Source organism: Alligator sinensis, unplaced genomic scaffold (assembly GCF_000455745.1).
Source record: "Alligator sinensis unplaced genomic scaffold, ASM45574v1 scaffold268_1, whole genome shotgun sequence".
NCBI classification, from domain to species: domain Eukaryota; kingdom Metazoa; phylum Chordata; order Crocodylia; family Alligatoridae; genus Alligator; species Alligator sinensis.
The window spans coordinates 3,241,757-3,267,818 of NW_005841853.1; the positions used below are offsets into that span (position 1 = coordinate 3,241,757).

Here is a 26,062-nt window from a genome sequence, read left to right on the forward strand (position 1 = left end):
GAGTTTTGAACAGAAGCATATGCCATATCCTAACTAATTCCCTGTGGACCGAGGCAATCAGTGCACTGGAACTGGAGGGCTTGTATTTTGGATCTTTAATTTCTTTTTTCCCTATTTCAGCGGTAAAAATGCATTATACAGCTCTTCTTCTTTTTTGTGAAGAGTGATGATATTGTTTCATAAGTGTTGGGGGTCTTACCCATCTCAGCGGATGGTGGAAAGGCTTCTTTTCCAAGAAAAAAATCTTAGAATCAAGAAGAATCTCAGAAAAATTAGATACATGCCATTCATCATCGACAGCACCTTTCTTGTAGCATCCTTCCAATCCTATCCTCCCCCCCAAAATCCCGGCTCTTAATATTGTGACTCCAAAGATGAGCGAAGTGTCATATATTCCATGAAGTCTCCTAGGACCTTCATTATTTATTCTTATGTAGAAGATGCTCCGATGTGCTAGTGATAGGTCACGAAGTAAGACAGAGATAAGATAGTGAATGCCCTCAACAGCATGAAGAAGTGGAATTTAATATCTTGTGAAATAAAACTACTTTAGCTATTATTAGATATTTTTATAGCATCTTTTTGATTTTGAATTATTTTTTCTTTTAGAAAAGCAACAAAATAGAACTAAAGAAATGTTTTTAGACCTGGGTTCAAAGGGGATTTGGCATGGTCATGGAGGATGATCTTTAGGGTGCAGCTTCCAAGTGAGGACTACCTAGTCTTGAATGCTGAGAGGAGAGGGGGTAGGGGACAGACCAATCTGGATAGGCTTTGCTTAAATACCCTCCCCTTCAGCATCCACCATGTGCCATTGTGAGATGTAGGATAGTGGGCTAGATGGATCTGTGGGCTAACCCAGTAGGACATTTCTTATGGTCTTATGTAGAAAATGCTAAGCAGTGTATTTAGATATTTCATTCTTGATTAGGAAAACATGCAAACATGGACTGGCCTTTAAGCATATTAGTAGCTCCACTGAGGTCAGCATGTAGATTCCCCATGTTAAGCATTTAAAGTGTAAGTATGTGCTCAGCTGCTTTCCATGATCTGGTCTTGAATGGTGCTGAAGCTTGTGATGGACTTGAACCATACCCTAGGTCGGAGAGGAAGGTGTTGCAATCTAAACCTAGTTCCAGATATGCATGTAACAAAAGGGTCCCTGTCTTCATAATCTGAATCAAAGGGCTGGGGTGTTCAAAATGCAATTCCAAAGCTTACCACTGACCCTGTATCTCTACTGGACATAGTCTTGGTGCTCCTGCATTGGAAGGACTACAAAATTTAGAACTGCAGTTGGGTCTGAGTTTTGCATCCCTCCTGCCACCCTAATGAAGTCAGTGGGGCCACTCTTAAAATAAAGCCTTGCTCGGTGGGCACATTTACACGAGACGCTAGAGGTGCAGTAGACTAATCGTACTGTGCATTAGTGCATCACGGTGAAAGCCATGCTAATGCAGAGTAGAATTAGTCTACTGTGCATTAACATCACGTAAAAGATGTGCACCGGCATTATTGCTCAATGGTGCCGATTACAGTGCATTAAGTTAGTACCTGTTATTACAGGTACTAAATTTAACATGTCGTAATTGCACTGCATTAATGCATGTGTAGACATGCCCAGCATATGCAGATAGCGGTAGACTCTCAGCCTTTAAGAGTGAGCAAGATTGATGTGCTGCTTTGGAGAGCGCTAACCAGAAAGTTGTATGGCTTCAAAGATACAGCGGCATCAAGGACCCCTGGGCTCTATTTCTTTCTCAGCCACTAATTCACTGAGTAGCTTTGGGCAATTAATGTAAACTTCCTCAGTTTTCCTGTATATGTAATGGCAATCATAATGCCTGCCCTGCAGTGAAGCTAAATCCATTAAGATTTTTAGAGTACTTTTTGATCCTCGGATAAAAGGTATTGTAGGAGTGCAAAGATGAGTAAGATTAAAAACAGCGATTCTTCAGCCTGTGATGAAGGTTGTGAAATCCTTTTTCTAGTGTCACTAGAAACATAAGTTCCTCAAAATAGAAGCTGTTAAATCTACAAGTAAAGACAGTTCTAGGGGGGAAAAATAATGACCCACAATGTTGAATCAATATAAAACCACTTTAGGACAAGAATATAATGTATAGCGGTGAAGGTAAATGGAATGACATTGCCAGCTGCTGTTAGATGGTAAGTTTTCCCTGTGCAATTTGGAGTCCAGTGCATTTTTTAAAATACAATAATGCCACTTTTCCAGGGGCTGTGCTGGTGAATACATGGATGGTTCAGAGATACTGTCTCACGGCAGAAGGGAGAACGCTGCCCCTCTAATACAACTGAAATGTGATCCGTAGGCTAAATTATTCCTTGGGATTATACCTCTGATGTCATTTTTTGTCAAGAGTATATATAATACATAATGGGAAACAGATCTGCTGGAGTCTTGAGCAAGATAAATCCATGGCATCATTTGAGTTTGGCTGAGATTTTAAGAGCAAACACCTGATTCTTGTTAGAAATGAATTCCCTGGACATTTTGGCAACCCCCAAACGGACATTTTTGGCCCCCTGCCCCCCCTAAATCTCACATGCACAAATTCAGGCGGCTCTTTTAGGGCCACCTTCTGCCCTTTTGTTCACACAGCTTGTAACGACTATAACAAGTGGTGTTGCATCTGTTCATTTGTTTGCTAGATTTATATGCTACCCTCCCAAAAAAGGCTTGGGTTCACTTATAAACCCCCCCCCCCCCCGATGAATTATAAAGACAGATAAAAATATTAAAATTAAATAATATGTAATAGAGTTGATACTCCAGGCAGTGCTCCAAAACTTAATCCTGCCCAAATAAAACGTTTTTCCACTGCTTTTGGAAGATGTCCAGGCTTGGGCTCTAATGGACCACAAGGGGCGTTTTCAATGCTGAGAAGAAACTACAAAGAACGACCTCCCAAAGGTTTTGGCCAAATGAACTTGGTGCACAGATGGTACTTGCAGGAGGTTGCTCTCAGCTGACTTTAGGGATCACAACATCATGGAGAAGGTGGTCCCTTAGACATGTAGGGCCCAGACTGCTTATGTCCATATAGATCAATACCAGCACCTTGAGTTATGCCCAGAAAGCAACCGGAAGCAAGTGCCTTCCCATATCTCAGCTGCTAGTGGGCATGATTTTGCTCCCTGGCCTTGATCCTTGGAAACAGGGACAGGGTAGGGGAAGGGTTCAGATGCATCTTTAAGCCACCTTTGCTCTTTGTGTCTTCTGGTGCCATGGAGGAGTCTGCCCAGTCCCCAGCTTAACACAGAGTTGATCAGGACTTTTCTAATCTGTGTTTGGCCTTAGGATATGGGCTCTGAGAAGCAGAAAAGCCTTAGTGCAATGTGATGTTTTCCCTGGTCACACTCCTGCCATGCTCCTCACCTGTGCTTTACCCCACCGTGCATCCTGATGAGCTGGGCCCTTACACCCTGTAAGGAGATTCTAGGTGGGAGATATTCCCCAAGAGGCCATGGTTGCACTGGTTAAGATCCCAGTGTACTGCCAGAGGGGGCCTTTGTGTGAATGAAGAGCTCATGGTCACCACGATCAGCTCAAGAGCTCACCTCTCAGGATCAGGACCTGCTGGGATCCATTTAGAAACCACAGGTGAAACCAGTGGCAGCTGGGGCTGCTTGAGGAATGGAGGGTTTGGCGCAGAATTACTCCCCCCCCCCACCCCCCGTGACATCCGTATGTGAACTCCCCTCCTCCACTCCTAGTTAGCGTTAAAAGTTTCCACTCCAATTCTGATTTTTGTTAAAACAGTCCGCCCGGAGAAAGCGATCAAAGCTGCAGACCAGCATGTTAATTAGATATGGGAGGAAATGCAGGCAAATTCATTAACTCAGGCAAGCGGCCTCTATGTACAATAAAACACCAGGGCACTTCCCCTTAATAACTCCTCAGCTGGCGGACAGTGAGACTGATGCACAGGTTGTGGTTTGTCTCCTCTCTCTGCACGCAGGATCATGCTGATTTGAGGAGCCACTTCTTCACAGTGGGGATGAAGCTAGAGGCAGTGAACATGAGGGAACCCTTTACTATCTGTCCTGCATCAGTGACTAAGGTGAGTTTTCGGAGCAGGGACTAGCAATAACCTGCTGGAATCGAACAGACGGTTCAGAACCGGCACATTTAAATTACCACCACGTGAAACTCCATTAACCGGAGGTCAGGACAATAAATGCATGCTAACACACCCTTGCCCTTCACCTTCTCTCTCAGTGCATCATCCATGTAGTTTTATTCCACTGGTCACCATGAGGTGGTGAAGTGCCCGTAGACTGATAGGTAGTAGTGGCCCTGTGTGTGCAGATCTCCCTTAAGGAGGAGGAAATGCCTTCTGTAGCAATTCCTCATCTTGCTTATACAACTCTGTAACAGAGCACCCACTCCCCAATAGCCTTTTGTATAGCAACAATGCAAAGGTGGTGTTTGCTGATGGAGGACTGGCCCATTAACCCCCACTTTGCCTGCTCCTGTTACTCAGGTTCACCGTTTAGGTGCTTTAGGGTCTGTTGTTGTAACTAAGTGTATTCGCTCCCTGAGAAATGCCGTTGTGTGGCATCCCTGTCAGAGTCCTCCCCACCCCCCAAAAACAAGAGCATCTGTCTGCATTGACTCTGCAGCTCTCCTCCTCGAAGCAGGCACCATTGCACCTTCACCTGGTAATTAAAGCAAGGCTCAAACCAGCCTGCAAGCATGCTAGCTGTGCTAAAGGCACTGCATGGACTGGAAGCCTCTGAACAGCGCTGGAAATTCATGCATTTGGAAGTGGCTTTTGAAAGTCACATACCATTTCTGCTGCCGGTATGAAGGCCTGGTCCTCAGCTTGGCTGGATACATCCCCTTACGACTATGGTTGTGAAAGTGCTAATCCCCACGTCTCTATAAATGACATGATCCATAAGTTTTATCAATCAGGACTCTGGCCTGGATTAAACACACTTCTGTGCAGAGAATTAACCCAAGCAGGGCAGGAACAGGCTTTACATGCCACTTAAAGCCTGTTCCAGCCCTGCTTGTGTTAATTCTCTGCACAGAAGTGTGTTTAATCCAGGCCAGAGTCCTGATTGATAAAGCTTATGGTTTTGTACCTTGCTGTGGAGCTGCAGTAGCCAATGATCATTTCATTTGTAGAGCCGCCTTGGCTGGTATACACCAAACTGTGTCCAGATGAGGCCTCGTGACTGCTTGCTACAGTGCTGGTTTGGGTCCTGGGTTCTGTGTTTGGGTTGCCTCAAACACATTCATTCACCTCCCAAGACCTCAGTTTTCCCATCTACAAAATGCAAATAGTGGTGCTGATGTATTTTTAGGTGCTTTGATATCTGTGGATGAAAAGGGCTAGAAAAGAGCATGGTGCTATCATGTGAGTTGATAACCAGGGCCAGGTGTTTGATTTTTTTTGTAATGAAATGCCTGGGCCTGCTTGATTGTTCTGACATGCCAGCCAACTAACAGTTGAATTGTTTTCTCACCTCCAGGTTTTTAACAATCACTATTTACAAGTGACCATTGATGACTTGAGACCTGAAGCTAGCAAAATCTCAATGCTTTGCCATGCCGATTCCTTAGGGATCTTACCAGTACAGTGGTGCCTTAAAAATGGAGTCAATCTCACGCCTCCCAAGGGTTTGTATTAACCGTTCTGATTTTCAGTGTTTTGTTGTTTTCCCCTCTCTACCAAAGGACAAATTCACTTCTTTGTCCCCTTAAAAACCATGTTGCAGTTTAAAACAGAAAATAGTATACTAACAGCCTGAAAATATTAGGGTGTTTTAAAACATTGTTGTTATGGTGAACCCTGTGGGCCAAGTCTGATGCTAGCATAAATCGGCATAGTGCCATCAATGGCATGGGAGCTGCAGATGAGCTGTCTGTAGAACTGGTTTCATACATTGGCTTGTGCGGTGTCTGTCTTACTGACAGGGATTAAAAAGTCCAGTGAATTCCTGTGGTCTGAACTTTGATTGTACTTAACGTGTTACGCTAGAAGGGCTCCAGGAACATTGAAGGACGTGTTCTGCACCCCTTTCTTGTCTGGTGCTTAGAAAGGGAGGATGTCCAGTAGTCAGGACACTTGCCAGGGAGTTGAAAAACTTAGTTTTAGGTCTCTGTTCCATGAAAGACGTCCTGTTTGATTTTGGGAAAGTCACTTAGGGCACTTGAGTGGACGACCAAAGTGCAGCTTGCAACCAACTATGAGTTACCCAACTGAAATGCAGGAATGGTCCCACCACCTCTTCTGGGCACATGCATGCTACTGTTAGAGGAATAGGGAGAGATCTGTCTCTCTCTGAAGGGTGACCCTATTCCTATAATTGCAGCACTTGTATGCCGAGAGCGGGTAATAAGAGTCACTCTTACGTTTTAGGCAGATATCTCCGAGCTGAATCTCAATTTGGTTTTTTTTGGTCATCCAATAGGTGAAACAGATTTCTGTCCTTAATTGTTCTGTGCCTTCATTTATAAAGGAACAATAGCATTTTCTTACCTCCCTGGTTTTTGACATAATCAGATACTATGGCAATAGGAGCCACCTAAAATGGCTACATAGGGGATAGAGCATGTCAAAGGGTCCATTTTACAGATATCAGTGCTGTATAGTGCATTTCAAAGGGTCCATTTTACAGATATCAGTGCTGAGACGCATGGTGGCTGGGTGGAGGTAAGTTGAGAGTACCACTAGGATTAGGACGCCAGGTAAAAAAAAATGTATATCCGACAAAATATGACAGCTTTGGAAATTTGGAGTTTTCCCATTTTTGTTTTAGGCTTAATCCAACTTCATAAAAGCTGCATACACCCACTGGATTATTTCTTCTTCTGGGGGAGAGTGGTACAGCTTTTGAAATTCTCCAGTCCTGTTTTAATGACGTGTTGGCCAGGATGCCCAAATTTGGCAACATTCTGTAAATGGACATTGTGGGACATTGTGTAAAATAGAACAAAATCAGAGATGTTAGTTTTTCCCTAATATATTGTGCATGAGATTTTATTTTAATTTGCGGGGGGAAGGAAAAAATGAAAGCTTGCCGTGGTTTCTAGCGGCGTAACTTGTTATTCCACAATGGCATTAATACTGTGGCTGAGTCAAAAGTCTCCTTTCTCCGGGTTTGGTCGTGTGAGGCATCAAACCCTGGTAGAAATCCAGTGAAACGCTAAAGCGTATGCTTTGTTTGAAGCTTACTCTGAAGTTGGTGGCAGCTCTGTGCTTGCAGCTGCACACCAAATGTAGCCCTTATTATTCTGCTAGTTGTAGTGGAAAAAAAATTGGCCTCTTGACACTTATCTCAATGCAACTTGCAACTGAGGTGTTAGAAGGCAGCGTGTATTTAAGTGTTCATAACTCTCCATTATGAAAACACAGCTCCTTAAAAGAATAGTTGAACTTAACCCCCTTACAAACAGGGTCTGACCCACAAGCCTAATATATGGATGTTGGTAGGCTTTGGTTGGGTCTATAGATGCAAATTCTGTATACAATGTATTATTGTGCTAAAGCCTACTGGTCTCTGCTGGCAATGGGGCATTATAGGTAGGGTCTGCCCTACCCATAGATCACTATAGGTAGGGCCTCCTCCACAGGCATATAATCTTACCTAAATAGTCAAGACGGGCTGAAGAGACATGGAGGAAAAGTGACTAATCCAGAGATTTGCAGCTCATCAGTGGAAAAGCCCAGCCTAAAAACCAGGCCGTGTTCTGATTTTAATCCTTTAAACCCGGACAGGATATTACCTACGCTCCACTTTACTATTAATGAATCCTTGAGTTTGATTTATCCACTCTATTTTGATCAGGACATTCAGAACCGGTTAATTAACTAATGTAGAAGACAGGCTATACATCACTGTCCTTGGCAGCTGTTGCTTCATAACTTCCACCGCATGCCTTTAGAGTTCAGGGCAAGACCATATTATCTGGAGTTTTATGATGCGGGTTGGCACAGGTTCTGCCTACAGTGCCAAACTTTGCAGATCTGGCAGCAGCCCATTTGTACCCTTCGCCTGAATAATTTCTCTCCTTGCCCAAAAAATGTTAAAGGAAGGAATGGATGAATAGCTTCATCTCTAGTAATCTTGGATTCACTAGGGCTCTTGAGGAAATACTGGAAGTCCTCCTTAATAAAGTCCTAGAAACAAATGCACATATACATAGGAGCCATGCTATAGCAGTACATAAAGTCTCTCAGCTGCTGTTGAATTAAGGATCCTGAAGGGAACGTGTGTGTGTGTATAGATATATATCTTTATCTCTCTCTCTCTGTATATAGATATATATAGAAAGAGAGATAAAGAGAAAGAGAGAGATAAAGAGAAAGAGAGAGATAAAGATATATATATATATATAAAATAATAATTAATTATATATATATCTATATATAGATATATTAAAAGAAGGACATAAGGAAGATGGCATATATCCAGTATACTAAGACATTCCTTCTAGTGTGCGTGTGTGATGGCTTCATGCCCAAAATGCATCTTTACACCTTGGCTTTCCACACCCTTCTGATCTGAAGAGTCGCTCAAGTGTGATCAGAGATGTGAGCAATTCCAAAATTCCTGATTTAACAAAAAAAGGAAAAAAAGATGAAAAAGAAAATGTATCCAAACTGGCAAAGGGATTTGAAAGAACTTGCACTAGTGCATGAACCTCTGACGCTTTCTGAACAGGACACGATGGAGTTTGAACAGCTAACAAACAATTTAAAGAAACAGTTTCGGCAGATTATAAAAGGGCTGGACAGCTACAGAAATGAAGTCTTCAAAGTAAAGATGACAATGGTATAAACAGGATAAAAAAGGAATATACCTCCTCCACAATCAGAAAGGTTGAAGGTCTCGCCTCGGTGGGTTATTCTGCTTGCCGTGCAAATGGCAGAGATGTCTCTTCTATCAGACTGACCTGCTTCCTCGTGATTCTGTGCTGAGACATTTCTGGCCAGGATCTTTCTACTGAAGATATTCACTGCTGAGGAAATGTCCATCAGTGAGTCAAGTCCATGAATGCAGCACGTTCAAGAGGAGCTGAAGGTGCAAACCCACAAATGTGACTTTCTTCGCTATCAGAGGAATCTACGTTCATCTCGTCCTGGATCCGGACTCTGCCTCACCTGCAGTGAAGATACGGTTCTTTTGCTTATGATATTATCTCAGTGTCATTGTCCAGCCAAGAGTTTTATAGGAGAAGAGTAGTTTATTCTACCAGAAATAGTACAGCCAAGTTGGTTGTTCAGGGTCAGATTGATTTTTGCAATTCCTATGTATATTGGACCTTTTATAAAGCAGAGCTCGCACATGTACAAGACTTGAGGTGTGAGCAGGAGGTGTAAACATTTTTGGCTACAAATAGAGCTGTATATTTCAATGTAGTGCCAAAAATGAATACCCATTTACTACCACTGTATAAACATTGAATAGGCACTGTTTATATTTATTAGAGCTGGATTTATAGACCACTTCCATTTAGAGTAACAGCCATTGTTCCTTTTTATGAGCTATTAAGAGAGGGAAAAACATTTCAGTGGAGCTGCTAGTGGTAATGTTTGCTAAAAAATGCCACCTTTTAAAACTTTCAATACATTTGTGGTGTTACATTCACTTCTCATCAGACTAACTAGGCTCTTACAGACTTGTAAAGTCAATTGAGTAGTGGAGATTTTTTGCATGTTTTGTGGGCAGCATGTGAAGTGCCCTAGCAAAGTGTGCATTAAGCTGGGTCGCTGAGTGACAGTATTTGGACTGTCCATCGTTACACTGCTGAATCTTAACACTAGCGACTTGTGGCGCACTCTTCTGTAGTTTCATAGATTTCGTAGACATTAGGGCTGGACGGGATGTTGAAGATCATCAAGTCCAGCCCCCTGCCCCAGGGGCAGAAAGTCAGCTAGGGTCAAAGGATCCCAGCAAGATAAGCGTCCAAACATTTCGTGAATGAGTCCAGAGTAGGTGCCTGTACCTCTTCTGGAGGGAGTCTATTCCAGGCCTTGGGGGCTCGGACAGTAAAGAAGTAGTTCTCTGTGCATTTACTGCTGCTCCAGTGGCGGTCAAGAGATAAGCTTGATTGCAGCGGTGCAAGATCAGGCTGGAAGGTGCTTGTGTGACGACCTGGATTTCATAGATTTCATAGACATTCGGGCTGGAAGGGACCTCACGATCATCTGGTCCAGCCCCCTGCCCAAGGGCAGGAAGTCAGTGGGGGTCAGATCACCCCAGCAAGATAAGTATCCAAGTGTTTCTTAAAGGTATCCAGAGTAGGTGATTGCACCACTTTTGAGGGGAGTTTATTCCAGACCCTGGAGACTTGGATGATAAAAAAATTTTTCCTTATGTCCAGTCTAAAGCGGTCTTCCAGCAGTTTGTGACCATTAGACCTTGTCTTCCCCTGGGGTGCTCTGGTGAACAGGCGTTCCCCCAGGTCCTGATGCACACCCCGATGTACTTATAGGTTGCCACCAAGTCACCCCTGAGCCTTCGCTTCTCCAGGCTGAAGAGTCCTATGCCTCTCAGCCTCTCCTCATCAGGCTTGCTCTCTTGATCTCTGATCATACACGTGGCTCTCCTTTGGACTCTCTCAAGCTTCTCCACGTCCTTCCTAAATTGTGGAGCCCAGAACTGGATGCAGTACTCCAGCCCATCAAGGCCCAGTAAAGCGGGAGGATGACTTCTTGGGTCTTGCTTGAGATGCATTGGTAGATGCAAGCCAGAGTTTTATTTGCTTTGCCGGCTGTGGCATCACATTGGTGGCTCATGTTCATTTTGTGATCGATCACAACCCCCAAGTCTCTTTCGGTCGCAGTGCTAGCGAGTGTAGCAGTGCTGAGCCTATAAGTGTGATGTGGGGTTTTTTTGACCTTTTTACAACCTTTTTTGTACCTCACATTGGTGGTCACACCGACAATTCTGTCATCCTTACTGCGAAGCTTTAGCATAGCTCACTGGGATTTTTCATTTGGAGACAAGAAAAGCACTAGAAAGTCCCTGGGTTTTTGTTTCTTTGGAGAGCAGCGTATTCAGAAGGAGCGTCTTCGCATCACTCTTGTTGCTGGTCCTTAAGCTTAATGTAACTTGCTGAAGAGCCAGGCAGTCGTGACACCTTTTAAAGGAGCCATAGAAGCAATAACAATGATGCTGTTCAGATAAAGCACTGACATTCTGCATGTTTTTTTTTGCTTTGTCTTTCATTTCAATACACGGAAGACTGTTTTGCTTATAACATTTTTCTTTCTTAGAGTCGCTTGAAATTTCTCTTTGAAAAATAGTTGTAATCAAAAACTATGACTTCTTTCTAAACACAGATTTTGGTAGGAAGTGTTTTGATCTCTAAGCTTTGTGTGTTTTCCATGATTTAAAAAAAAAAATCACGAGGGGAGAGAAACAAAGGGATTGAGGAAAACATTTCTGGTTTTGAAAATGGCATCGTTTTGGGGGGAGGGAGAGGGGGAGGATGCAGAAGATTGCAGCAAAAATGGAAATTCTTCATGATAACAATGCTCATTTATGACTGATTATTTTTCCTCGGGAATTTCCGTGTTATGCTTTGCTTCTGTCCGCCATTGAGCTTCATAGGGGCCGACCGTGTTCAGTTCCTTTTGTGGTCAGCACCACATGAAAGCATGTATTAGTTGCACATGCAGTCATCTTATCCAAAGACCTTGTGTTGCGGAAGGATTCTTAGGGCTACATTGCAGATATAATTTGTGCACACATTCTCTTCACTTGCAATATACTTGCAGGTCAACAATAAAAAAAAATCCCAAGCAGACCAGGACTAATTTTTTACTGGTGCAAGTCTTGTACACTTTTAAGCACCTTATTTCCCATGCATGCAAATGGGAGCTACAGGAGATTTTGAATCCTTGAATGATTGAGCCCAAATGGTATCCACTTGATTTGAATCAAGAATCCAGAGCCACCCACCCCACACAGAAACATATGCTCGAGTTGCAACAGAGTCTGCCCATTCCAAGTTGGCCTTGTCCATCATCTTCTTTGGACCCACATATATGACATTCATGGAGGACAGTCATCCTCAACTGCTAGGGATTGCTGAAGATCCAGTAAGGAAGGACTGGCTGAAAATCTGGACTTTAAACCTTCTTGAAACTCTGCAATAATAGTGACTCTACAGTTATCACAGACCGCAATCAGGATTGGAGCCCTGTTTTCCTAAGCACAAGAGTCCTAAGCACTGTGCAAATGCAGCATGCGAAGCAAGAATGCACTCTACATAGCCAAGTAATGCAGGCACCCCCTCCAAATCCCTGCTAGACGCATGGCACTCTGCACAGGCCATGTGTACCAGGCCTTTTCCGACAAGACCTTATATAACAAAGTCATGCCTTGGTTCGGATTAGACCTTGTGGAGAGGAAAAGTGGGTTGAAATTAACCCTCACCTAGAACTCAGGAATATGGATTTGTTTCCTTGCTCTGCTGTAGACCCCCTGTGTCACTTTGGGCTTAGCCCTCTTGCCTCCATTCTGATCTGTAAAATGGGGATAATGGTGCTTTTCTACCTCACAGAAGTGTTGTGCAGATCAGTGCATGCAGGACCATGAAACGCACAGATACTGTATTTGTTAGGGCCCGTAGAAGTAGCAAAGAGAAACAGAACCAGGATATAGTAGGATTAGAAATCCCATGGAGCATTTTTTAAAAAAAAATAAGACCAGGAGTTTGTCTGGATGGGCTCAGCAAGAATTTCCTCACCTACATTAAATTGCGGGCTGCTCCCAGGTAGCTGCTCTCTGCTCCATCTTCAGTAGTATTGGATGTACATATTGCTGCTAGGTAAGTACGCGGTAAGCCCTCAGAGGCCGGTGCAATCTTTTTGTTATAGATGTGTGTAGAGCCCCTGGCACTTTGCATGCCCAGTACCTTCACAGAGCAAAGAATAAGTCATTGGGAAGTATTCCCTAACATATGACTTGCACCCAGGTGACCCGAATGCTATTGTCAGTTGTGCCACTGGCTCACTTTGATCTAACCTCAGCTTTCCCTCCATGTAACTGGGGATGATATTCATTTTTGGCCTCCCAGGCACACATTTATTTTATGTTTTCCTTCCTTTGTTTGTATGTATGTATTCAACTGATGGGGCTCACTTCATTCAGATCTGTAAAATGCATAGAGACGGATAGATGGGAGGTGGCACTGAAATGCAAACTATAATTTAATTGACAGTCATTTTCTCCCCCCCCCCCTCTCAGTGTGATGTGATGTCTCATGGGGTTTCCCTGTTCTCTTTCCTTACAGGTTACTCTGGCCAGGACTTTGACTGGGCAGATTATCAGAAGCAGTGTGGAGCAGAGGCAGCTCCTCACTTCTGCTTTAGAAACGTAAGCTCTGTTTTCCCTTTCTGTGGCTGTTGTCGACGTGCGTTGAATCCTGCTATTTATTGCTCTGAATTCAGAGCTTCATCCAAAGCCTTCTGAGAGGGAAGTGTGCCCTCATGGTTATAATTACTGGGCTGGGAGATGAGAGCCGTGTAGAGTTGCTCCCGGGGTACAATTCCTCGTATTGCTCCAGCCTTCCTGCGTGAGTTGAAGTTACTCACTTAATCTCTCCGTGCCTCAGTTATCCCTATGTGACAACTGATACTTCTTTCCTCTTGTTCTTGGTCTGCCTTGCCTACTGTATTTGTGCAGCACTTAGCCTGGGTTTCCTTGAAGCCTGGAGGCACAAATGATCGGTAATAGAAAAAGCCACTGACATGAATGGAAACACTCCCCTGACTTGGCAGGCTGATGTTTTGCTTGTCTGAGGCATTTCTCTTACTCCCGAGAAGGTATTTGTCCCAACCCTACCAAGGTACCCAAAAGAGACATTGCAATCTTTTGAGCTCTACATGCAACTCAAACTTGGGCTGCTGCACGTGGAGTTTCTACCATTGCGGCATCTTTATGGTTTTTCCTAAGATGGCAACCGTGACGCATGTACTGTGTTTCATTCTGCCCAGGCTTGTAAAAGTTATGAGCTCTGGAAAGGGTCCTTTATGGGCTGATCAGACATGATCCATGGCATGAGAGTCCACCGCTCCTTAAGCACTGCAGTAACCATCTGTCTTCATGATGCCCAGTGCTCTTCTCACATGGTGTCCATGCAAGGAAGCTATGGGCCCTCCCAACCTGAGTATTAGTTGGGACTGATGTTCTGCGACCGTCTCAAATTAGTTCGTTGCTCTGAAACGTGAAAGTAGAACAGATCCTTCTAACGGGGTGGGCAGCTGGGGCCTGTGAGGATCTGGGGTGGCAGCCTTGCATTGGACTGAAAGAGGAATGTAGGAGTCCAGTCCCCTGTTTTCTCAGGCAATTGTTAATCCAGGGAATCCCCCAAATCTTCCCTTTGAACCGTTTCCCGCACTTACAAGGAATGTCATCCAAACCACCAGGACAGCTTATAACACATCATAGTAAAAGCCAAGGAGATGGAGCACTGCCACTAGAGCACATGGGCTGTTTGTAGCAGGTAGGACTCATGCCAGCATCATTACTATATTCAAGGCTCTCTAAGGCACCTATTAGTATTCTAATATGTGTTTCTCTTTTACTCTAGAGGCCAGACTCGGGCCCCTTAAACATCAGTAGGATTTGGATCAGGTCTTTGAGCAGGGTTGGGGACCTTGGTGTTCAAAGAAGGATGAGACAAGTGTTTGGAGAATAGGTCCCTTGGGGGTTGCTACCTACCCTTGGTGACTGGAAGTTTCCAATGAGGGACAGCTCATCTATCTCTATGCTCATCCTCTAAAGGAGGGTAGCCAAGCTCCAGCACAAGTGGCATTCAGTGGCCTCTGTGTGTAACATGCAGCAGATTGGGGAGGGGACAGCTAGCACAGTGGCAGATAGGGCAGGGAGCAGAAAGAAGAGCAGTAAGTTGGGCAAGGAGCACAGGGCAGGAAGCGGAAAGCAAAGCAGCAGATCAGGCAGGGGAAAGGTTATTGTACTGGCTTTCAGGGAGGGACCAAAGCTAACTTGTGGCATGCCTGCCAAAAAGGTTGCTGCCCACTGCCCTAAAGCATTTGCTATTTGCCGCTGTTGGAGATAGCATACGGCGTTGGATGGACTTTTGGTCTCACCATGACAGCCCTTATCTCCTCATCCGCATGCTGTATCCTTCTGTATGAGAGTCTGCACCTTGGAAGGCGTATACCCAAACCCTGACAGATTGTGCACCACCAATTTAAAAATGATACAACCTTAAGTACCACCAGCAAATTTTTGTCATATAAATTACAGCAAAAGCTCCGTTAGCCGACACTCATGGGAAATGGGAGTGCTGGATCACCAAATGTGCTGGTTATCTGAGAGGCATCTTTGCCTGGTCAGGCAAAGACGCCCCTCTGGCCGCATCCACATCTCAGATTAACCGTGCTGCCCCTCTCCTGGGAAAGGGAGGGGGGGCTCCGCGCAGGCTGCTTTCCCCTGGGCTGTGGGATTCAACAAAACCAGAAGTCCCACTTCTGGTTTCCCTTTTGCCGCGTCGACCAGCATCAACCAGCATGCCGGTTAATGAAGTGCTGGTTAATGCGGCTTTTACTGTAGTTATAATAAATCTGTTAATGTGTACCGCTGACAGGTTATCTGCGCACCACTGGTGGTACCCATACCACAGATTGGCAACCACTGGCTCATACCACTGGCTTAGGGACCTTTTGGTCCCTAAGATGCACCCCCCCCCCCCCCCACCCAGAATTAAGAAGTCTAAAATGAAGGTGAACTGAAGCTACAGAATGAAAGAGAATTGAAACCATTGACATAAGTTGACCAGAATTCAATCAAATTTATGTAAAATATTTTTTCCTACAATTCTGTCCTCTTCGGGGGAGAGGGGAGGTGCATCCTATGCACAGTCGAATCTAATGCAGGGGTGCTCAGTCCCCAGTCCACTGGCCAGATCCGGCCTGCAGAGCCATGTCATTTGGCCCGCAGAGCTCCCCACGAGTCTGGAAATTTGGGGATGGGGGAGAGATGGCTGTTAATTGCTGCTTCCCTGGTGTCAAATTCCAGACCCACGGGGAGTTGCGTGCATCAGATATGACCCTGCGTGCATGGGGCTGCAAAGCAGCGGTGCAGGGCCGGATCCAGCCCTGTGCCACCCAAGACCAAAAGGTTGAGCACCGCTGATCTAATGCACTGGAATGACAATAATTTACGGCACTGCAATTGCCAGTGGGTGAGCGCTGGGGCAGTTGCAAATAAAATGCAAACAAATGACTGTCACACTTCCCTACCTTCTGTTTCCTCCTTTCTTTCTTTCCATCTCCTTTTCCTTTTTTTATTAGCATACCATAGGTGGGCTGACCTTACAGGAGGCCTGAGAATGAGTTATAATCTTCTGCAAAGATTAAATCAGCTCCAGTAACTTCTTTTTAACATTCATCAGACAAACGTGCTCCCATTGTATTGCTCCTGTTTTATAGCGAAAGCTGTAGTCTCTTTGTTTTCATCTGTATGACAACCCCAGCAGGTCTGTCCACGTTTTACAGTGCTATAAGTGGTTCTTTGATAGACCGCTTATTGCAAACCGTTTTGGTTTTTTTTTTTTTTTTAATCACACTTTCCGCTTAGTACAAGACATCGCAGGGAAGTGGATACCTTGTAACCGGTTCCCTTGGGATATTTAACAAGCAAAGGCAGTTATGAAATGGATTGATGTTCCCACATGTGCTTAGTAAAAATAAACTCCCAGCTAACTGTTATGCCATTGATCCTTTATAAATTAGCCTGGAGCGCTGAGCCTCAGCACAAGGAGCCTCTGTGAAGATAGATGGCGTTTCCTTGTAAGCCAGCATAAAAATGTATTTAAGCAAACTCACTCTTATGTCCTGGAGACCTGGCCTGTTAGCTGTTTCTACTCTGTGTGCTGGGTATGGCTTTAAACCGGCCAAGCCCTGCAAAAAGTATGGAAATCGCTACAGGCGGTGATATGTTTCTGCAAAGATTTTTAATGAAATAAGGACCTGATTCAGCAGCCTGCAGTTCCATGAGTAGCCTCAGGGGAATCGGAGAAGGCTTTTGTTGGTTTTGCCTTGCTTAGGGAAGATGGATGAGTTGACGTTGGGTTAGCCGATATGCATTAGCTACGCTTGATGATAATGCTACTGCTTTTCCTACTCGGGACAAAGCCATTGTCCCCTTGCTTAAGTGTGCAGTTTGCAGGATTGAGCCCTTAATCATCTTGGATTTGCAACGGTTGTTAATTGTGTTCATTACAGTAGTGCCTCCAGACCGACTGAGGTGGGGAGCCATTTTGACATCGATCTGTAGACAGTCCTGCCTTCCTAAATCTTAGGTGGGGGTTGGGGTTTTTTTTAATAGTTGAAGTAAAAGGGCAGGTACTGAGGGCAGGTAGAGAAGTAGGGCTGGAAGGGATCTCCAGAGGTCATCTAGTCCAACCCTCTGCCGGAGGCAGGATCGACCTGATCCAAGCCATCCTATACTAAACCCTATCTAAACCGTCCATAATCTAAGCTGTACGTAAGATTACTGTCAACCCTGACACAACATAGACCTAACACCCTAATCTGTCACGGCCAAAGCAGGGGAGCCGCAGTAGCCAGAGTCTTGCTTCTATGAAATGCTGCCGATATATGCTCGAGAAATCCTGGGTAGAGGGCCCACTTCCACTCCTTCCACCCTGCAAAATCCCCTACAGTCTGTACCAACCTGACCATGCTGGTGCTGGGATCTCCACACTGCTGTGGGTCCCTTGTGAGGCCTCCTCCAACCCCTAATAGCTTCACCCAAGCCACCGGATTTAAACAGTAAACAAAATGTGAGCCCCTCGGCTTGAACAACCTTCACCCTACCAGGAAATACTCCGTCCCTCCACAGTGACAGAAGCTGTTCCTGCAGCCAGGCCTCTCCCCTTTGGCTGTTCTAGGAGAGCTCCTTCCCCTTTGGCAGCCAGGAGGGAACTGCCTCCCTGGCCTCAGTCCTGGTGTTTAAATGGGAGCCAGGCCCTCCCCTTCCGGTCAGCTGACCGCTAGCAGGTGTGGGAGACTGGCTGCCTCTGGTCGTCCGATCAACCGGCACCTGAGCAGCTATTCCGGCTCTCCAAGTAGCAGGCACCTTAGTGCTCTGCTACACCCCTTATCTTGCTTGTCCGCCTCTGGACTTTCTAACTTCTTTCCATCCTTTTGAAAATGCGGAGCGCACGCTTGCACACGCTGCTCCAGAGATCTAACTGGTGCCGAGTTGAAGGCACTCTCTGGCCACTAGAAGGAAAGGTGGAGCGTGGAGGGAAAAGATAAAAACCAAAAGCAGAGAGAAAACACTGCGAGAGCAACACACGTCACATTGCTTCCACGGTGGTTTGAAGGGGAGGAGGTAGTAGTTGTGGGGGCCTTGCTTGGAGAAGGTAAGCTCTGTGAAAAGAAAAAAGGTGCTTGAAAGGGATGGGGAGACAGGCCAGAGGACCTTAGCAGAAGGTCCTCAGGAGAGGCAGAGAAGGAGGACCGGTGTTTATGGAAGTGAAGAGTGTTTGAAGGGTACAGAGGTGTCCATCTGCTTGGGCACTTGGAGGGTTGCAAGTGGGAATCCTCGTTCTGTTTTAGTGGAGTGACTCTGGTTTGGGGAGGAGATTGGCAAACGGTCTGCCATGGCTGTGGGCATGGCTGTTGTGATTGTCACGACCTGTTGAGGCGTCCGTCTGTCTGTCTGCAGCCTTGCAGGGCTCCCCAACCCCGTGGTAGGGGAGTGCCTTGCAAAATCAGTAGCAGCTGGACCTTCCAGTGGTGGAAATGGGTGGGATTGCACTGAAGTGCACAGAGGTATGCCCCTAACAGCAGCTCCACCCAGGTACCCCACGAAGGCGAACACGTCTGTAATTCTCAGATAGGTTCATATCAAAATCCTGCCCAAAGTCCCTCAAAAGGTGGAAAATTTAGGCACTGAAAAGCTAGGAAATACCAGAATTAAGGTTGCCCATGTCAGCTTGTTTGGTCTCCCTCATGCATAGACATTTTAATAGATTCCTTGCTTACATGATCACGTACCATTATTTTCCCTCATAATCATCAGAAGTAGGGAGAATAAAGGATGCCTCGGCATTTTGAATTGTGTTATTTTCTAATGTATGCATAGGTGATTTTGCAATAAATTGAGGGGTTTGGGAGACAATTTCCTAGATTTTCTTAGGAAAAAAAAAAAAGCAGCAAGCTAAACCCTTCCCCCTCCTCCCCAAGGTTTTTCAAAGAAAAAAACCGTCCGAACTTTTAAATATTTTGAACACGAGGTTTTGTTAGACTAGTACTTGGAAATTGGTGGGCTTTTTGTCTGCGGATTGAGGGATGATATTTTGGGTTGGTTTTTTTTTTTTTTTATTATTTGTGTATTTGTGTTAAATCAGATGGCAGCAGATACCCTGCGTGGAAAATCTCAGCCTCAAGCGTTAGAGTTTGGCAAAGTTATAAATGTCAGCTAAAAATTGATCTTCTAATGAGAAGTGTTGGGCAATCATGTTGGGTAATAATAACACATGGTGCTGCCAAGCTTATAAGCATCAAAAAAGGGCATAAATAAAATAGAGTCTTGGAACTTCTTCACCCAGATATATCAGACCTTTAGTAATGCAGTAAAGTGGATCCTGCTGGCGTTTCAGACGGAAAATTTGTTCAGGGACACGTTCTTACGCTTGCGTGCAATGGGTGTGCCCCCATGACTCCTCGCCAGCTACTTAGCTGAGGTGCATAGGCACGGCTCAGTGTTTCGACATGAAGCAGCTAATACGATGAAGTGAGTGACCCATTTAAATCAGTGGAGGGTCTGGCTCCCTATATATACGAACAACTATTATGTGAACGAATGGATACACCGGAGGGCTTGCTTTGGAAATGTGGTTCGGGGAACCTAGGTATTGCCTGACGGGATGGGATCAGAGAGCCGTCTGCTCTAATATTCTGCTTCCCCCAGTAGCCAGCTGGAGATGAAGACTTTAAGAACCTCTCCTGCCTCCATTTAGCTGTCCTCCTACTCCCTGTTAGTTCAAGGTTTGGCTTTGCTCTGAAGCACCAAGTTTACCATTTCTTCCTGAATTTGCCATAGTTGGTTATGGTAACCCAGGAGTATTTCTTACCACCTTTATAATAAACCAGCCCTTTGTGACGCGTGCTAAGTTCTTGGTCCAGACAGTCCTAGATATTACCCATGGAAACTGACCCCAGCTAGATCTACATTCCCATGGGGAGTGTCCATTTTGGGCTCGGGCATGATGTTTCAGTGTTGGCGTTTGACTTCTTTCAGACGTCCTTCAGCCGTGGCTTTACGAAGAACATGAAGTTGGAGGCGGTGAACCCCAAGAACCCTGCAGAAATATGCGTTGCTTCGATCACATCCGTGAAAGGAAGGTTAATGTGGCTGCACCTGGAAGGTATGTTGAAATATCCACGGGGCTATGCTGGCTTGTCATCTTTGGGTTGTGGTGCCAGTTTGCTGAGGTCCTCTCCTATTTCCTATCTTCCACTCTGCCCCTATGGAAATACTCGCCTGCTTTCATAGCCAGTGACCAAGCACTACATTTAGTGCTGTCTTTCCCCAACTTTTTCACTGAAGCAGACTACCTGAGTGGAGGGAAACTGGATACCCAAGACTTCCACCCCTCTCTACAGGAAAATTCATGAGATGTATCTTCCCAGGTGGTTGGTGAAAGGTCCCAACCCAAGTGTAGAAGCATCCTTCAGATCCTTCTCTGGCTCATACCAGAATGGGCATCTATATTGGATTTGGGTCTCTGTTTTCCAATCTCCCTGAACACAGTCTTCCACAGCCTTCATCTTTCATGCACCCTCCCTCCATCTTTTCCATCATTGTCTCCTTCCATCTTTCCATTTTCATTGTCTCATCCCCCCCAAATCTCATTTCTTCTTCTCCCCTTCTCTTTCCACTTCATACCTACCTGAATTCCTGCTATCTTTCACCCTGACCATTTGTTGTGTAGGGCAGGGGTGTCAAACTCGTCCAGGTCAGGGCCAGACCATGGGGGTTTCTCCCAGGCCAGATCTGTGGGGCCAGTGGCTGGCAGGGGAGGCTGGAGGGCTGGGGCCAAGTGGCAAGTGTCTGAGAGTCCGGCGGCATTGGGGCAAGCAGGGCAGAGCCCTCACTTGTTTTCCTGTTGCTAATAGTCATCGAGTCATAGAAAATGAGGGCTGGAAGAGACCTCAAATAGTCATCCAGTCCCCCCCCCTGCTTGAAGCAGGACCAGCCCCAACTAGATCATCCCAGCCAAGGCTTTGTCTATCTGGGTCTTAAAAATCTCCAAGGATGGAGAGTCCACTAGGTTTCTGCGTAGCCTGTTCCAATGTTTTACTACCCTCCTTGTGAGAAAGTTTTAGTGGGGTTTGTGGCAGGCCGAGCCCCCTCAGTCCTGTCCCCCAGGTTCTGGTAGCCTGCCAGTAGCCCACCAGCCTCAATCTAGCCCATAGGCCATAGATCTGATGCCCCCGGTGTAAGATATCCCACTCCTCTGGTCTTGGTCAGTCCCTTGCCACCAAGGACACAAAAAGCAATAGGTTTAATTGGTAGCAAAGCATATTTAGATGAAAACTTGGTTGGGGGGACCTTCCTAAGTATAAGAGCAGCAGGACAATGGAATAAGCTGCCCAGGAAGTTGTTGAATATCCTTCCTTGGAGGGTTTTAAGAAGGGGCTGCATAGACATTTGTCTGGGGTGATTTGGGAACAGCATACCCTGCTTTCATGCAGGATGTTGGACCAGGTGCCATTGAGATCTCTTCCAATGATTTCTATTCTTCTTTCATAACTTGCAGCTTTTTGGTGCAGGTGCTGCTTGTAGAGTTTGGGAGAACTGCTGCCGTATCTGTTGTGATGGTTATTCAGTAGGGTTGTCTGATGGGTCTCGTAGTCATCCCTAGACTTTCTTTTTTTTCTAATCAGGTATTGAAATGAGATGTTGAGGAGGTATTGTGACCCTGATCTTTCCCCCACAGTATGCACCTGAGTCATTCTTTATGAATGACGCTATTGTATGGATGAGTAAGAACTTCTCAAATGAATTCAAGTTCACAGTATGGTTACGGCGATGCCCTGGCAGCCCTAACAAAATTAAGTGATTAATAAAGTCCCTGAAACAGCAAGGCTGAGTTGCTAAAGGTCTTGCGTAGCACTGCCAAAAACTGGTGTTTACTTTGTGTGTTTGTAACAGGTTGTTCTCTGTGCAGAAGGCGTTGGTTTGATCTTCACCCTTACACAGTCATTTGCAAGTTGTAAATAGAAGCTGCCGGGCTGGATTACAAAATAGCTGCATTTGTTCTATTTTATGAAGTGGGATGTTAATCGGCATTGGGGAACTGCACCTGGATATCCAGAAGGTTGCAAAAGAAAGGAAAAGAAATAGATTTTTTAAACTGAATTATTGCATTAGGGTCCAAATTTGCAGTGCTGTTGTGCCAGATGTATGAACAGAGCTGTGTTCCTTTTGGCTGCAGCTTAATAAAGCCAATTATCTCAAAGTGCTTGTGAAATAAAAGTGCATCCTCTCTGCCCTGCCTTGCACTGCAGCTGAGGATGCAGCCACCTCTGGGATAGTGTGTGGCAGTTGTTTGCGCCTCCCACTGAAGTCGTTGGGAACTGGATGAGTGCATCTAAGGCCCCTGACAGATGTTAGATTTAAGACATGATTAACTGGTTAACTGCATGTGAAGTAGTGACCTAGCCACATGTTCATTCAATGAACGGTGTGATAAAATGAGGAATAAGCCACAGGGTAGTAAACCAACTATGTGTAATAACTTTGTGGTTGATTCCTATTACGTCTTTAATTGAATGTTTGGCCAGTGGTCACAGCCTCTGGAGCACACTGTGACCCCTTCAAGCCTCCTAGGTGCTCCAGAGGCTGGAAATGCTTTTCAGCAGATCGAGGGCTCCCTTGTGCTCCTATGGCTGGGAGCACCAGTCATCTGATGGAGAGCACAGGGAGCCAAGTTTGCCTGCAAGCCAAGCTTAATTCAGGGCTCCCCCTCACGAGTAATCAGCAGTGCTCAATCACCAGGGGTCTTGGTTTTCTATGATGTAAAAAAATCCCGAGTTTTCGGTAAAAAAAAACCCAAAGTAACCCCAAATCCACATGTTCCCATGATTTAAATGAAACACCACTAATATATATAGATAGAGATACAGAGATATCTCTATAGAGATATTTATATATCTCTATAGAGATATCTCTCTATATATATCTCTATATCTATCTATCTATCTATCTATCTATATCTGTCTCTATATAAAGGTGTATATCCCCAAATCCACATTTTTCCATGATTAAAATGAAACATCACTATCTATCTATCTATCTACCTATCTATAGAGAGAGAGATCTATATAGATCTCTATATCTATATAGTGGTGTTTCATTTTAATCATAGAAAATTGTGGATTTGGGCTTACTTTTTTCAACTGAAAATTGGGAAAGGGATAGGGAGCAGCCTGGCAGGGTGGGAAGGGGTGAAGATTAGAGCAGCATTCAAGGGGATTGCAGGGCTAAATTTGTGGCATGCCTACCAAAAAGGCTGGTCACCGCTGACCTGCGCCCTTTTCCTGGCAGCTGACAAAGACAAGGGGAAAAGCCCTGGGGCATTCAGTTTGGAGAAAGAGCATTCGCCCTTTCTTTAAATTCTCGTCTGGGTCAGCTGACAGGCAGGTAGCCTTTAACGCTTTCTTATCTATTTCCACCGGCAGAGCAGATTACCCATTCCTCGGTTTCACGTGGCATTGATCGTCCTAAACTGAGAAGTCTTTCAGTGTATCCTGGTGAGATATGCACTCAAGAAAACGTCTCTTCCTTTAATGCCTTAAAGTCCATAAAAACTTTGAGACGTAAACCAAAGTACCTTGGCTGCACGAACAACTCACCGTTAAAAGATAATGAAGGCAGATGTTCTGTGGCATTTTAGCTCCAGAAAGTGGCGTTGTCACATTGTGCTCTAGTCAAGGATCTGTCAGTGCCTCTGTTATAAATCCCATTTTTGGAGTTTTATAACTCAGTTGCCATTGAAAGAGCAATTCCCTCCAAACGGAAACTTGGCATTCGGCTAGAAGCAAAATCGTCAGCGCTTATTCCGTCTTTATTGCCGATTCCCTGGCCTGTGATAAACGCTGAATAGCTGGTGAGATCTGATTGAATCCAGCTCAGGATGGTATTGCTGGAAAGTGCGAGACCAGTTCAGTGGGCCAGTGGGATTCAAGTGTCTGTATCAGAGTCTTGTCCAAGCTCTCCCGCTGATTTGATGTGGGACCCTAAGCTAGTCCCTTCCTGACTGTTTCTGCTTTCTGTCCTGTAAGTTAGAGCTCGGGGATTGTTTCTCAGTACGGTGTTGCTGCTTTAGAGCAGTGATTTCTCAACCAGGGTGCCAGGTTACATTTAGGATGCTGCAAGATCCACTGAAGGGTGCCCCAAGGTATGAGGACATAAGCTAGGTGTGAGGAAATGGGGCGCTGCTCAATTCACACAAGTTATGGAGGGTGCCTTGAGTCTAAAAAGGTTGTGATCTGCTGTTCTAAAGTGTTTTAATTTGGTCACCTCTTAACTCGTATTATTTTACAATGCGAGGCTGCTCGCACCACAGACATTTGTAGTTACAAACTGAGCGCAAGCATGTACAGTACCTAGCACAATGGGGTCCTTACATTAGCACGGCTTCATATAAAAGCAAGAAAACCCCAGGGGATGCTAGCAAAACAGGAGCATTAAAGTCTGTGCACTGTCCTAAATAACAACTTAGGAAAGTGAGTGTAGCTTACCAGCTACACTTAGTCATTCAAGACCTTTTTTTCACTGAATTAGATCCCTGGCTGAAATCAGTACGTTTACAAGTATCCAAACTTTGACTCTGCTCTGTGGCCCTGATCTGAAGCTTAATATCATTATAGTCAGTGGAGCTGCATAGATTTATCCCAGCTGAAGGTCTGGCCTTTATCATTTATACTGTGGCAATGTCCAGAGCAAGCCCTGTTGTGTTAGGTGTCGTGCAGGAATGATAGAGTAAGGTCTACACCATAGAAGAGCTTAAACTTAATACAAAACTACAGTCTTTATGCATGCTACATAGGTTGCCATCGGACAAAGGGATTGTCACGCTGGATCAGACCCAAAGTCCATCTAATATCTTGCTTTTCTTTCATTTGATTGCTATGCACTCTCCAAAGTAGGGATGGGGGTCATTATTTTGTAGGGTAGCAAACAGACACGGATCCAGCCACGGTTGCACAGGAAACCAATGGTGGAGTCAGGACTAGAATCCAGGTCTCTTGTTTTCTTGAGTATGGGACTGTGTTCGTGTTATATATTGAGTCTTGGGATTGATTGGGTTTGTTTTAAGGAAAAAAAAAAAGGACTGAAAATACTCAATTGATGATGATAAAAAGAAGATGACTTTGCAGTTGGTGAGATCAGTGGTAAAACTCATTGACTTGTATGGGAACAGAGGCAGGTCAAGGCCGAGCATTTTGGTTACTCCTTCCTGTCATGGAAAAAAATGTAATTTGGGGCGTGCGGGGCACCAGTCCCTCTCTGCCTTTTCCGAAGTTGTTATTTATATTCGGATAGCAGCTCCCATCCCGACTGGGGCTCTGTGGTGCCAGACACTGTGGTCCCTCCTTTCATCATGGCCTTCCTAGCTGCCGTTCCAGTTCTGTAGCTTGACAGCAAAGAGGGCGACTGTAAAACTGGATGCAGTAGTTAAGCAGCATCGAGTCAGACATGAGGGAACATTGCTTAATAAATCACGCTTTGTACAGTAGCAAAACTCTCTAAACTCCATGGTGAGCATTTAATGAGCAAGCAGTATGGTTCACCCAAAGCAGAGGAGGAAAAAGACCCAGGGTTGATAGGAGGCTATGTGTCTCGTATCTCTTTTGGCTCACTTTTGGAGTTATTACTCATGATCTGCACTGTTAATTTTTACTAGCTCATTTTCCGTTTAAAACCTGGATCTTTCTGGTTTGAATTTATATAAGCAATAAGGTATATGCTCGACATGGCAAGGAAGGCTACAACCAGAAAGTGGTGCAGTAAAATAAAAAATCAT

The 26,062-nt window shown here is 45.0% G+C and overlaps 1 protein-coding gene across 1 annotated transcript in view; it reads left to right on the forward strand.

The window, feature by feature from the left end:
- The window catches only part of SFMBT2 (Scm like with four mbt domains 2), a 161,715-nt gene that overhangs the window by 90,842 nt on the left and 44,811 nt on the right, over positions 1-26,062 (forward strand). Inside the window, exons 8-11 of the mRNA XM_006016323.3 lie at positions 3,984-4,085; positions 5,506-5,653; positions 13,283-13,365; positions 20,269-20,395. Of these exons, the coding sequence (XP_006016385.1) occupies positions 3,984-4,085; positions 5,506-5,653; positions 13,283-13,365; positions 20,269-20,395 (460 nt within the window). The remainder of the gene's footprint in view (positions 1-3,983; positions 4,086-5,505; positions 5,654-13,282; positions 13,366-20,268; positions 20,396-26,062) is intronic.